This window comes from the organism of the source record quoted next, unplaced genomic scaffold, assembly GCF_019419815.1.
Source record: "Pyrus x bretschneideri cultivar Hongxiangsu unplaced genomic scaffold, Pyrus_bretschneideri_v1 Contig95, whole genome shotgun sequence".
NCBI classification, from domain to species: domain Eukaryota; kingdom Viridiplantae; phylum Streptophyta; class Magnoliopsida; order Rosales; family Rosaceae; genus Pyrus; species Pyrus x bretschneideri.
In genome coordinates, this window is record NW_025999837.1 from 668435 (window position 1) to 683481 (window position 15047).

Genomic DNA, 15047 nt, shown 5'->3' on the forward strand with positions numbered 1-15047 from the left:
GAATATAATCACAGTGACCGAATCAGGTTCCGACGATTTGTGAACTCCGTAGAATTAGTAGCCTTGTCTTCAGGCTATAGAACCCAGAGATCGAGAGCGTTCCTTCCTCGGTCACAATCGCAAGATACAGAAGTCAACAGCGCGCCCAACGCGGCAACATCAAATTTTACTCCTCGGCCGAGCTCGGCCGACGAGTTGGCACGCCCCGCATTCAACCGAAGGACGTAGTTAGCTTATTAGTTACTCGGCCTGCGCGCCACGTAGGTTTTGTAATTTTTAGAGTCAACAGATGTGTATGAAGGTATGTGGATAATATTATCCGGTGCATATGATACGATGATTTGTGGAATTTTTTTTAATTGAAAATTGAGAGTGGAGCTTCAAGCCCGTTCTCCTCTGCAAGGCATAACATTGAAAATTGAGAATGCTTATTAACTTCGAATAAGTTCGGCAACGTATGAAAAAATATTGGTGATCTTTTCTATCTAATAAATTGGGTGTGAAATATATTGTAAAATTGACTAGCTATTGATATAATCAAATATAACAAATTAAATATATAATCACGATAACATTTGTGCAAATTAAATGAGAATAAGAGAATTAGAAATTCTGGCTTGTGAAATAAAGAGATGTGCGATGTCACTGCCCTAAAGCTGTAGACATCTTCTCTATGTGCAGGTTATGCCAATGCCTACAACTCCAAGATACAACCCAAAACCTCACAAGATGTCTGATCCACTATGCACGTCAATTGCAGACGGGATTGCCAAGTCGTGATTGATTGCCCAAAAGTTAAAACACAAGGATTATAGGATTTGAAGAATGGTGATGATAGCAATATGAAGAGTACAGGAAACGTAGTAGTTTAACATATTGTGTTTTTGTCTGAGGTTTTTATATATTCAAAGAACTCCTTGTACCCCTATAAAAAGGATTATGACTCTTCAAATGAAACAAAAAATATTAAGTTTTGAATATTCATAATAAAATAATTGAAATTACAAAATCCCCCACAAGATTCAAAACTCTATGAGGGATAAAATCAGCACATTTGAAGAAACGGAAGCTCTTGGTCTTGAGTTAGACACTTTCGAGCCGTTTTTCGGCCAAAAGACTGCGAATTAACCGTCTAAAAGGTATCATTCTCTTCGTCTCGTCAAAAAGTATAATTTTTCGTTTTTGAATCACTTGATTTTGTTGAGTATTGAAGAAGTTATGAATGTTTGAAGTTTACCCAGTTTTTTTGTGAATTTTCCAGTTTTTCAGCGGACCAATCACCTTTTAGACTATTTTCTGGCCATCTCCGGCAACCATTGGTCTTCCAAATAGGTATAATCTTGTTCTACACTTTCCTATCTTCATTTTGATATATTATGGGTCGAATTTGGTTAAGAAACAATTAAGTTACGAATTTGGTTATGCAAATCTCAGGGACCATTTTGGTTGAAAAGCCTATATACAATATTTTGCATCATTGTAACAAAGAGAGATTATATTACATCCATGGCATAATTGTTATAGGTAATTAATGTGCATGTAAATAATGACATGCAATGTTCTAATATATTAATAAATAAAGGTAAAGACAAAAGTACTCAAGAGTAAGGGAAAAAAACCAAAGGAATTGTAGTTTTATGAAATTCAAAGCTTTTTTAAAATTAATATGCAATGAATTTTGAACATTAATATGATAGCCCGTCCCGGATTTTTCATACCGTAGGGGTGAAATGACGATTTTGCCCCTAGTGATTTTGTTTCGTTGTGTGGTCGTTTTGGGGATTTGGTTGGCTGTATTTAGACCACACACACACCCCCACACTTTTAGTCTCATCTTCTGCCTGTCCCGAGTTTCTCTCTCTCTCTTTCCCTTTTTCTTCTTATGTACGGACAAGAACCCAATCACTCGAAAACGTGGTAGATCGAGGAAGAAACCTTTACATTTGTGCTCGTGAGGTTCTTAGGAGTTCAACCATACCCATTTCAGGTAATGGAACCTTCGTTTTCACGTCGAACCCGAGAGGTTCATTTTGGAGTACTGTTCATGCACACGTAAATTCTTGTGTTTTTGGGAATTTCAGGCTTGTAGGAAGCTTGGTGAGGTCCTTAGGAAGCTCAAGGTTGTTCGTTTGAAGGTTTTGGACGTTGGGATCATGAGTTGCAGGTTTGGCCGGATTTGGTGGAGTTTTTCCGATGAGATTCCGTTGGTTTTAGTACTTGAAAGTGGTAAGGATTTGTTCCTCTAGTTGTAACTTCATTTTGGTACCAATTTCGTGAAATTTGGGTGAAAAACGAGTAAGATATGAAGTTTGGAAATTTTCCTAGTTTTCCGGAATATTCCTAACGGCATTAGGTTAACTTTAACGGAATCTGTCAGATTTAATGGAATATTCCTGACGGCGTTAACTGACGCCGTCAGTGTGCTAAGCACATGCCTGTGCGTGGGCGGCGTGTGTGGTCGTGCTTTGGCCGGTGCGTGGGGGCGCGTGCGGCGTCGGAAAATTATTTTAAAAATATGGGGATGTTCGTGAGGTTGAGTAGATCACGTTGGTGCATTCATACACCCTATTTGAGCATTGTATGAGAAGTTTTTACCTAGTTTGGGTTATATGCTTTAAATTAACGTTTTTATAGTTGTTTTGCATATAGGTGATACTTATCCCGAGGACGAGCGCAGTCACTCGAGGCAAGGGGGTTACGACCCTTCTACATACCAGTGAGTGGGCTTTTGGTTTTCCGTATATACCTATATACTTGTGATTTTCCCAGAAAATGAAATTAAACCTTTATATGTTTTAAATGCCATGCTTTGCATTTGCATATTTAATTATGCATTAGTAGTTGCATATATATATATATATATATATATATATATATATATGTTTGGTGCTGCGGACGCACAGGTAAGTGGCAGGTAAGTTATGGTTTATGTTTGTGTTTAGTAATGATTTGAGATGCATAAAGAGCCCATAACCTGCACCCTCGGTGTTAGTACTCCCCTCTAGAGTAGGGCACAGTCCTTCACGTGATGTTCACCTCCCGCACCACACGCTCATCTTAGATCCAAGTTAGGTGCACAGTCCTGTCGTACAGACCACTATAGGTGGTTCCGACTCGTAGGTGACCTGCGATTATTCGCCCAGTCTTCACGTGATCGTAGCACTTGAGCGTATTTATTTTACACCCAGTCCTGTCGTACAGACCACTTTAGGTGGTTCCGACTCGTGTGCAGTTATAGTTAGTGAGTGGGGGATTTGAGCTCTAGATTCAACCGTACAGGTCACGTTAGATGACTCCGGCTGACAGATTACATGACATTGATTGACATTACCTGAGTACTTGCATTTTATTTAGAGGCATTCGACATGGCATATTTCTGAGCATGATTTATATATATGGGTATATTCTATTTTCTGGGAAACTATACAGGTTTTACGGAGAAGGGTTAGAACTTTTGTTATTGAAATGATTTTGAAAAGCTTTGTTTTTGCTCACTCACGCTTTCTATTTTGCGCCCCTCTAGGTTTTAGTCTGGTAGCTTTTTTGGTGGCTCTCGAGGGATTCGGCATATCTGACAGATTATCACTAGTGTAGGACCACCTCTGGGTGTGTTTATTTAGTGTTTGTTTCCCCCGGACTGCACTAGGTCTTCCATGCTTTGAATATTATTTTATCACACTTACGCTTCCACATGTATGTTATCTACTTAGTGTATAGCTCGGTTTTTATTTATTCGTACTTTTATTATTATTCTTAGCTTCCGCACTGTGCACATGGTTATGTCACCTTCACGTGACGGCCAGCATGCCCTGATCTCGGTTAGGGTGTGTCATTAATGTCTTTTTTTTTTTTCTTGTTGCATAATCATTAACTCTCTCCTTACAATTAATTGTGTACATCAAATATGTAATAGGGGTATTTTACGCGTGTGAAAAATTTAAAAGGTTTAAAGTAATATGAAATTAATGATTTCGCTTATGTAGATCCTACTCCTAGTCACTGGATTTCTTTTGAATAAAAAAATTATGTCGGATTTTATACGAAGAAAATTGAGTTTGAGAGGCTAAAGTCATATTTTCAACAAAATAATCGAAGCGAGGGTTTTCCATACATAAGAAATTTCGAACTTCGATGATTACAAAACTGTAATCAACGCCTTCTGAATTATAAGCCATAATTAAGTGTATTAGTATTATCCCTCGTTGTTTAATTAAGGACCCATTACCGCACAAAAAGATAAAGGTTTAGCATCAAACCCAAATATATTAAAGATTAACATATTAATCTTACAGGTCCATATCAACATAAATTCCAGGGCACGTACATGTATTGCAGATCAATTTTTGGGGCACGGCGAGAGCTCGAGAGGCCATTATGTAGTACCTGGATGGACAAGTATATAAATTCCCAAGCAGTCTACCATTTCAGTATTACTTGCTCATATCTTTTACTTCATCAAAAGTTCAACACTTAGCTGCTTCATTCCAGAACACTAGCTAGCCAGCTAACATGGAGTTCATTAATCTGCAGCCGTGGAAATATATGTGCTTGAGCTTGATCCTCATGCTGGGGACCTGGTCATCCGGAGCCACTTCTCGCACTCTACAAGATGCACCGATGTACGGGAGATATGAGCAATGGTTGACTCGTTATGGTCGCGTATATAATGACGTTAATGAGAAGGAGACTCGTTTCAAGATATTCAAGGAAAATGTGGCATTTATCGAATCTTCTAATAAGTATGCAAACAAACCTTACAAATTAAGTGTCAATCAATTTGCAGACCTTACAAATGAAGAGTTCAAGGCCTCAAAAAATGGATTCAAGGGACACGAGTGCTCCACGAAAACAACTTCTTTCAAATATGAAAATGTGACTGCATCATTACCAGCAACAATGGATTGGAGAAAGAAAGGAGCAGTAACCCCCATCAAGGACCAAGGCCAATGCGGTAGCTAGTTAAACGTCTAGCTTATTTTTTATTTATTTATATTAACTGGTTTGAATATTTGATACTTATTCTAACTACTTTTAATCCCAATATCAAAATACAGGATGTTGTTGGGCTTTTTCAGCAGTGGCCGCCACTGAAGGAATTACACAGCTTACAACTGGGAAATTGATCTCTTTGTCTGAGCAAGAGCTCGTTGATTGTGACACTGCTGGTGAAGACCAAGGATGTGAGGGCGGCTTGATGGACGATGCCTTCCAGTTCATCCAACAAAATCACGGGATTAGCACAGAGGCTAATTACCCCTACGAAGGCGTTGATGGTACATGTAACACCAAGAAGGAAACCAGCCATGCAGCCAAGATAACTGGCTTTGAAGATGTCCCTGCAAACAGTGAAAAGGCACTTCTTGCCGCAGTAGCTCATCAACCTGTTTCTGTTGCCATTGATGCTAGTGGTTCCGACTTCCAGTTCTACTCAAGTGGTGTCTTTACCGGAACCTGTGGAACGAGCCTTGACCATGGTGTTACCGCTGTTGGTTATGGTGTGAGTGAGGATGGCACTAAGTATTGGCTAGTGAAGAACTCATGGGGTGCAGAATGGGGTGAAGCTGGGTACATAAGAATGCAAAGAGATGTTGCTGCAGCGGAAGGACTCTGTGGCATTGCTATGGCTGCCTCTTACCCCACAGCTTAGTTAATTTTACCATCAACAATTAAATAAATGTCTACTATATATATATATATATATGCATTGTAGGTACTATGAGATCTAAGAAACTCCTGTGCAAAATACTTGTACGATCTATATATGTTGGCTGTAAGAACTCGCCACTTTATTGAACTTTTTATCGTAAAAGCGTAGGTTTTCCTATCAAAATGGTAAACATCTTTCCATGCTTTAATAAACTGTTAACAACTAACTAATTCATTCAGGTAAGACCAGTGTGACGTTTATTCTTATCATTTAAAGAATCCCAGCAATCGCAATATTCTAGACGGATTTTGAGCAACACTAGGGAATTCAAGTTCATCTAAATTACAAGGAGGGACGGAGATCTAGAGTCTAAAGTTGGAAAGAAGATGAAGACCAATCCACAAGAGAAATCCACTCATTTTTGTGAATTAACAAATTTTGGTCTCCACATTTGTAGAGTCTACTGTAGATGCTCTAATCATATCATTTTCATTTGTTCGAGTAATATCGTGCTCGTGCTTGTTCTTAGACCCTGTGTTTGTCTTCTCTGATCTTGCCAAGTTTATGTCAATATTATGTATTCTGATAACCTAAGCAGCACTTACGTAACTGCCAATTTGTTGATTCAAATATGCCCGCACTAAACATATTAAGTTTGATAATCATTTTGTTTGTGAGTGGATCCAATCTAATCAAGTTCATTACATACCATCTGCCGATTACCCAGCTAACATTCTCACCAAGGGACTATACAAGTATCACTTGTTCGTGTTCCATCGAAAATTGTCTATTCCCGACCGTTGTTGGGGAGAATACCCTCTTAGTTAGGATTCCTTGTAACGCAAGTATTTGTAAACTAATTTTATTACGTTTCTTTCTCTTCAAGGAACTTATTTCTTGATACCCCAAGAGCTTTTGGTGTGTATGTGTGTGTGTGTGTGTGTGTGTGTGTGTGTATCATGTACCTTAATTGACAGTTAGATAACCATTTGAGTGTTTAGTTTTTTAAAGTTTGTCTAGTAAATACTTCTATTTTTTTTATATAAAATAGAAACTAAACAAAACCAATAAACAAAAACTTGTTATAGATATTATCTTAAAGTGTGATTGGGTAATTCATAGATTAGATTTGATACTAGTTATTTTTCCCTATTAGGATTGTATTCCTTGGAGGAGAATGATTCTTCCTTCCCTTATTACTATAAATAAAGGCATTGCATAGGGGGAATAACACACATCACTCACACACATCTCTCTATGTCTTTTTACTCTGCTTCACACCTCTCTCTCTCTCCCTTGTCATATTAAATAAGCTACAACACGTTATCAGCACGCTCCTCTACTGCGCTAAGAAATCTGATGTGGAAATTATTCGTCTTCAATCAGGGGAGTATTATGTTTCAATTACTCTTAGTTGATTAAAATTTGATTTTATTAAATTATATACTTTTATTGATTTAATTTATTTTTCTTGTCATGAACTGATACAAGCTTTGAAGATGGAAAAGCCAAAATTTAAGAAAGAAATATTTCTACAAACCTGCTGACAATATTCATCAAGCAATCTAGGTTCTTCTAAAACATCGGTGTTTATCTCGATATTTTTTCAGCCTTGATTGCATGAACCTGCACCATAATGCATGACCCAACTTTATTTTTTATGAATTTTAAATTCTACATAAATTGTGTATGCAGTAAATTCATAATGTTGAATTATGTGAATTGAATATGTGTGAATAAGTGTGACATCCCGTCCCAAAATCTCGAAAATTCTCGGGTGAAATTACTATTTTGCCCCTAGTTCGTTCTTTTACGTTTGTTGATTGTTTTTGGTGTTGTGCTGGCATGTCCTTGGGCCACACACACACCCCCATACCTGCATCACCTTCTGTTACTCTCTCTCTCTCTCCCGTGCTCCCTTTCCCCTTCCTTTTCACCATATACGTACGGACCACACCCAAAACCCCTCAAACGTTTGCAGATCAAGGGAACCAAGTACACCATCAAGCTCGTGGGGCTGTGAGGAGCACAGTCGTACCATTTTCAGGTAAGGTTGTAACCGTTTTCACGTTGATTCTACAATGGCAGATTCATGTACTGTTCATGCAAGAATAATCTAGTTAGTTTTTAGGATTTTGAAGCTTGTAGATGTGTTGGTGAGGTCCCAAGGAGCTTGGGAGTGCATCGTTGGACGGAATTGGACGTCGGATTAGCCTGGTTCGAGTTTGACCGGTTTTGGTAATTGGTGACAGGTGAGTTCTCGTGAGTTTTAGTCCTTAAAACTTATATGGACGTGTTCTACTAGTTCTAAGGGTTAAAATGGTGCAAGAATCATGGAAAATGGTGGAAAAACGAACGAGAAAACGTAATTTACAGGTTTTCCAGTTTCTGGCGCCGGCGACGGCGCCGGAGATTGAACGGAGAAGGAGACGGAATATTCCGTCAATTCTGATGGAATATTCCTGACGCCGTTAACGGAATCTGTCAGTTTTGACGGAATATTCCTAACGGCGTCAGTTGACGCCGTCAAATTGCCAGGCACGTGCCTGCGCGTGGCAGGCGCGTGCGGCGGTGGAAAATTTTTCTAAAAATATGGTTGTGATCCTGAGGTTGTGTAGAGCACGTTGGTATATTCAATTGTCCATTTTGAGCAATGTTTGAGAAGTTATTTTGAACGGAAGGTTATGTGCTTTAAAATTAACGTTTTTATAGTGTTTTCGCATATAGGTGACACGTATCCCGAGGACGAGCGTGCTCACGCGAGGCAGGGGGGCTACGACCCTTCCACATACCAGTGAGTGGGCTTTTGGTTTTCCGTATATGAAGGGAAAATATGAGATTTATTTGGGATTTCTAGTGACTAGCATGCATATACAATTCAAAATTTATATACGAAAGCAACGGAAGCATGTCATACATTTTATCAAAGCTATAGTCATGCAAATCCCCTTCAAGATGCATAGGTTTATATATGATGCATCAAAAACAATTTATTGAAGAACAAAGTTTAGGAGTAGTTTTATACCTCTTGATCTAGATCTAAGACCAAGGATTGACCACCTCCAAGCTCTTTGCTCCTTGAACTCCTTGAGCCTAGCCTCCCTCCTTGCCTCCTCCACTTTGTTGAGAATGAGTGCTCCTAGGTCCTCTTCAAGTTTCCAAAGATATGAAAACCTCTAAAGATCCTCACCCACTTTGTAATGAGAAAGATGAAGGAATTAACCAAAGGGTGATAAGATGATTAGCTAGAATTCCCTTTGGTGGCCGGCCCTTTCAAGTTTGAGAGAGAATGATTTTATTTTCTTTTGTGTATTATGAACCACCTAACACACTCACTCACACTTTCATTATTATGTTCCTTTTATTACATAAAGAAACAAGTCAACAATTGACCCACTCTCTCCCTTCTCTTTGGCCGGCCTTTGATGTTTGGTTTGGGCTTTGGGCTTTTAATTATTTCAAGTCATCCAATGCTTGAATAAAAGCCCAATGGGTTTTGGCCCAATGGGCCTAATTAAACCCGAACGTTTCTTTAAGCCCAAAACGATCTTTATCGCTTTTATGATTTCTTTAGACTTTCTAAATTAATCAAAACACTTAATTAATCCAATTAATTATTTCCTTCATCCATTAGTTACTCACTACAAGAGTGTATTGGTGAACAATCTTTTAGGTTCTAATTAGCGAGGCAGTGAGGTGATTGGCACCAATCCAATTGATTATCCAATCACTTAGTGAATTAAAACTTACTTTTAATTCACCTTCCTTTTAATGACTACATTTAATCATCTAGAAGAACTCACAAGCCATGAGTGACATCTAACCATATATCATGGCTACCCAAGCTAATGTAGAAGTTATTCGGAGAACCTATTCAGTTGGAATTACAATATAATTCAATCCTTCTCTAAAACAATACTCTCAATCACATTACTAGGGTATGGATTTATAATGTCAAACCCCTAATGTGATTATTCCTTCTTATATGATTCATTTGAGACGTATAGGAACGCTTTCCTTTATTACGCTCGATACTTCGGCCGAAGATTCCCGAATCATATCTTAGAGTATTCATCCTCTCTTATCGAGGATTAGAGATTCCTTGTTGCGCATTCACTTGCCTTCATGGCTAAGTGGCTTAACCCCAACGATGCCTTGGACACTCTCGAATGGAATGACTTTAACATAATCAAAGATTAAGTACTTAACCACAAGACAACGACGATGCCTCAGGTCAAAGGATTACTTACATTATTCCAACCATTAGAGTTACTTGCTTGACATGTGAGTAGACCTCCATGCAAGTACTCTCGTTCGATTGTGTTCAGTGAACTCATTCCCTTAATGAGCACCTACATGCTTGTCTTAGTGTCGCTACACGAATGGGATGAGACTTTCCATCCTTCCAATTGAAGCGGACATAGTATGTACCAATCTATGGATTGTCAGTATCCCTCCGACAATCCTTATGACCGGGAACCTTTTTGGACATGATGGTTATGAGAAGAAGGTCTCTGTAATCTAACATTATTAGGTTACTTCTTCCATCGATCCATTGTCCATGGATTCACTATTTAGGACATATTTCGTTCATTGAGATAATCCTAATTAGTATCTTTGCCTTCCGATGTATAAGAGTCATATATACATCAATTCATTGTCCTGAAAGGTTTCTTCCAAAGATTGACTTTCAGGGCATATTTCCAACAGTATATACCTATATACATTTATATTCCCAGAAATTGTAAAAAAAAAAAAAAATGTTATTTGTTTTATGCCATGCACCATATCGTTATTGTTATGCATTATCATATGCATTAGTAGTGACATACATATACATATTTATATTTGGTGTTGTGGAGGCGCAGGTAAGTGCCAGGTAAGCGTTATTTAACAATTGCATTAAATAGTGGTTAGAGGTGCTTAGAGAGCTCATAACCTGCACCCCCGGTGTTAGTGCTCCCGCCCAGAGTAGGGCACAGTCCTTCACGTGTTGTTCACCTCCCGCACCATACGCTCAGCTTGGATCCAAGTTAGGTGCACAGTCCTGTCGTACAGACCACTATAGGTGGTTCCGACTCGTAGGTGACCCGCGATTATTCGCACAGCCTTCACGTGACCGTAGCACTAGAGTGTTTATATGTATTACACCCAGGCCTGTCGTACAGACCACTATAGGTGGTTCCGACTCGTGGGCAGGTTTAATGATTGAGATTGAGATTTGAGCTCTAGATTCAGCCGTACAGATCACTTAAGGGACTCCGGCTGCCAGACGTTTTGCTATTGATGTGATTTATACCTGAGCCCTTGCATACCATTATAAGGCTTTGACATAGCACATTCTTGAGCATGATTGGCATACCCTTGAACATGATTGGCATATTTATACATACGTATATATATTTATTTCTGGGAAGTATACAGGTTTTACGGCGAGGGGTTAGAATGTATTTTACTAAATGGTTTTCAAAGAGCTTTGTTTTTGCCCACTCACGCTTTTGTTTTGCACCCCTCCAGGTTCTAGTAGCTTAGCAGGTTCGGTGGTTTTCCCGGAGGGCGTCTCGGCATTTCTGACAGACACTCACCAGTGTAGGGTCACCTTCTGGTGTACTACCGTCGTATCTTTTCTTTGGACTGCTATAGTCTTTATGCTCTGAATTTAGTGTCTTACTTACGCTAGCACTTATATTATCACATTATATATGCTAGTTTTTAAATTATTCGTACTTTTATATTACCTTCTTTAGCTTCCGCACTGTACACATGGCTACGTCACTTCCACGTGACGGCCAGCATGCCCTGGTCTCGGTTGGGGTGTGTCAATAAGCAAGAAAAAGAAAGAAAGAAAAAACCCTAGAACTTGAGTTGGGCCTAGAAACATGACAAATCTGTTTTTGTTTGGCTTGACCTGAAAGCCCACTACTTGAGTACCCAACTTATGCTGGAACCGCATTGAGCCATCGTGCTAAGTAGTCGAACTGCTGAGCTGTCAACTGTTCCAAACCCTAATCTGTAAAACTGATGCTCTCCCTAAGATTGGGTAGTAGTTTAGGTGGCCTGTAGCCTACCTCACCATTATCTTTCACTAGAACATGGTGAAGTCGGTTTTCTTTGACAACCTGCAGTCTACCTGTGAATCATTCTGACGATTGGAAATCGTCCTTAAGCCCACATCGTTATTCTCGAAGAGAGCCCTTCGAGTTTTCCTTCGAAATCTCCACAGAGTTCGAAATTTCTCACTCCTCAGATGTTCGGAATCCTTCCTTATCGAAACCCCATTCGATTTTGCTCGAAACTCACTGCCGTGCCTGGTTTCATCAATGGTTGTACACCTAGCCTTCGCTGGGGAGTCCTTAACCCAATCTGAGGCTTACTGGGCCTTCTCTTATACTCGGCTCCACTTAATCCTAGCCTATGTTTGGGCTGTTTTTCTTTAGGCCCTAGTTTTGGGCTTGTTTTTTCTTTTTCTCTTGTGCAGCCTATTAAGGGTTTTCTAGGCCTCCTAGTGTACTTTGGGGTTGTGACTCATTGCTAGCTAGAAGCCCAGCAAACAGAAGAGACAAAAAAAAACCATAGAACCCCAGTATGGCTTCCTATGCTGCTTTTGGGCTTGCAACCCACTTATTTTTCTCCATTGGACTTGTAGTCCAATCCGAGTGTTGGGGAAAAATGATTTTTTTTTTCTTTTCTTTTGGGCCTATTGACTTTAGCCCATGGAAAACTACCCAATTTTTATGGGAGTTGTTCACTTTTTCCTTCTTTTTGATAACTTAAGCAAGGGAGATCATGACTGGGCCAAGGAGACTTTGGAGATAAGTGGAGAATGAGAGTCTGATTCTTCCCCCGAGCTGCGTGTACCAACGGTCTTCATATCTGGTAAGCAGGCTGCTTAATCTTCTTGGCTGCTTTGCTTTAGTGCCAAGCTACTCCTTAATTTTCTGATTGTCTTCCGTTGTTTTTGTAGATTCGGAATTCGGCTCCATTCCTAAGGCTTCTCCAAACATGAGAAAAGTGCATGTTGCTATGGGTATCCCTTCCGAGTATCGTGAATGGCGTTGGTTGCTTAGCCCTCTTCGTAGGGAAAAAGATGGGTTGCCTCCGAGAGGAGATAAAACAAATCAAAGCTGAGGCGTTAACTCGTCCTATCACTGTGGTGGAGCTTGCTACAAATGAAAGTGGAAAAAAGAGACCTTCCCCCCTACCCAGGAGACGCCTGCTGAGAAGAAAATAAAGACTTCTTCCACTGCTCGTGAAGGTCTACCGACTGCTCCTAAGCTTGTGATTAACTTGACTTCCTCTTAGGGCGAGAAAGAAAGAACAGCTAGATTTGTGCCGATAACGCCTATTGTTCTGAAGGCTGCTAACTCGATTGTTGAAAGGATTGCCCAGCGCAAAAGTTCCTCCATGCTTCCGGTGTCGAGGTTTGTGCCAAAGCGTTTGTTTGGAGCTAAGTCTGGCTCACCTTTGGAGAGGCTTGGTACTATGAAGAGTGACAAGGTGCTCTTACCTGCTAAAGTGGCGCCAAAACCTTCTTCCTCCAATGTTGCGACCAACTCGTCTGCTGAGAAGAAGGAAACTGCTAGTGCAGGCAGGCTTGAAGAATCCACCAAGACTGTTTCTGGGGAAGTTGCTAAGATCTCCACGCTTTTGAAGCCATATCTACTTGAAGACATGGATATATGTGCCAAGTTTGTTGATGGCGTCAAGGAGATTATTGGTCCGAGTCTTTTCGCGAAGCACACATCCAAGTATAGAAAATTACTCTGCTAGCCATGACGCAGAAAACAATGATTCTGGCAGCTGAGTCTATGTTTCTTGACCAAGAGGATACCAAGGCTGCTAAAGAGATGGCAAGAAACATGGCTGCCAAAGCTTACTCCTCCGTCGAAAAAATCAAGAAATTGGAATATGAGCTTGCTGCTTTAAAGGGATCTAATGTTTCTGCCCCTACTTCTCTGCAGCTTGAGACCGCTCTCTAAGAGATCATGGATTTGAAGACTAGGCTTACTGCGATCTAAGTAAAGTATGAAAGTACAGAGAAGGAAATCGAGTATTACATACCTTAGATTCAAGATCTTGAGGGTTCCATCTTTGAATTCCATTCCGCTGCTTACGCAAAGGATGAAGAACTGATCGTTGCTTACAACCAAGTGATCTACTTCAAAAAGGTTGTTGATAGGCTTGAATCTTAAGTGTTGGAGCTTCAAAGTGCTTTGAAGATCAACGACAATCTGAAGAAGGAAGTTAAGGAGTTACAGCGGGTTCGTGCTTGCCTGCTTGAGGAAAATGAGCAGTTGAAGGGTTCGAGGCTGGGTTCGAGGCTTTGCTTACTCAGTGTCAAGCCGATTTCTACAAGCTGGGTTATGTAGATCATCTCTATAGGCGATCGTCTGACTTTGAGTTTTCCGGTAAAGACTTCGAGACCTTCTCTATTTCTCTAGAAGACTTGCTCGCCTTTACTTTTGAGTTTTCTATTGGTGAAGTAGTTGGAGAAGTTAGTGCCCAGGCTAGGGTAGCCAAGTTCAAACGCCGGATGATGCCGGTGCTGAAAACGTCAAGGTTACTCAAGGTGTGGCGATCGAGTAGTCATGAGAGGTCCAAGCTATTGAAGAGTAGTCTTCTAGGTAGCCTTTAGGATTTTCTTTGTTTTCCTTTGTTGTTTTTTTCTTGAACTCTTTTGGTCTTTACTAGTTGTTTATCAATTTTGCTAGAAAATTTAATAAACTTGTTTCCTTCGTTCTTCTCCATCTTCCCTTCTTTGGTTCACGCCATAACTTCTAGACTTTATAGACCAGTGGCAAGCGCACTACTTTTTTATAAGCAGATAGGCCCGCGTAGCCTACGCAGCCGTAGTTGTTGGTGTAAAACTTTTTGCAAAGTTGTTAGTCATAGGGTTGGTAGCCGAATGCCTTACTTACAGAAGTAGACTAGTTCGTATAACCACTAAGTTGTTAACCTTGGCTTCCTCTAATTTCGTAGGTTGCGTAACAAGTATCACAACACTTTAGGACTTGGTGCCGATTGTTCCGCGCTTGGCAGAGGTGAAGTTTATTGACTACGTAGCATGTCGGCAGTGGATAAAACTTCGTATATGCACGCTAGCTTGTTTAACCTTTCACAAGGATGCGTAGTTGTACAAGTCTAATGTGGCTTCACTGCTTGAAGGCAAGCCATAGGCAGTCTTCCGAAAATCTGTAGGCTACCTTAGTGCACTCGGTAGTAGCTTTAGGTTTCCAGGGCAACCACCCATAGGGTGTACTGCGTAATGTGCTCCTTCCATATCTAGGGCCCAGTTCCCCGCATATTAAGCCAAGAGACCAAAAATCCTTCAATTAGCTAAGCCTTGGAAAAGACCATTGTGGCTACTTCTAGGAATCCCGGCACAAGCCATCATACATCT

The 15047-nt window shown here is 40.2% G+C and overlaps 1 protein-coding gene and 1 long non-coding RNA gene across 2 annotated transcripts; both read left to right on the forward strand.

Moving 5' to 3' along the window:
* Positions 1-4509: 4509 nt before the first annotated feature.
* Positions 4510-5647, forward strand: LOC103936331 (senescence-specific cysteine protease SAG39-like). The gene is made up of 2 exons (XM_009346169.3): positions 4510-4951; positions 5055-5647. The coding sequence occupies exons 1-2, from the start codon at positions 4510-4512 to the stop codon at positions 5645-5647; spliced, it is 1035 nt and encodes a 344-aa protein (XP_009344444.3).
* A 1805-nt stretch (positions 5648-7452) lies between these two features.
* Positions 7453-8438, forward strand: LOC125473749. Its single transcript, XR_007255584.1, has 3 exons — positions 7453-7694; positions 7789-7899; positions 8375-8438. It is a non-coding gene; the product is annotated as an uncharacterized LOC125473749 (long non-coding RNA).
* Positions 8439-15047: the final 6609 nt, after the last annotated feature.

What these genes read in the sequence shown, in the direction of transcription:
- LOC103936331 (XM_009346169.3), top strand. Translation starts at nt 4,510, where the DNA reads ATGGAGTTCATTAATCTGCAGCCGTGGAAATATATGTGCTTGAGCTTG. An exon ending in CAAGGACCAAGGCCAATGCG is followed by an intron (nt 4,952 to 5,054) that starts GTAGCTAGTTAA and finishes ATCAAAATACAG; the next exon opens with GATGTTGTTGGGCTTTTTCA.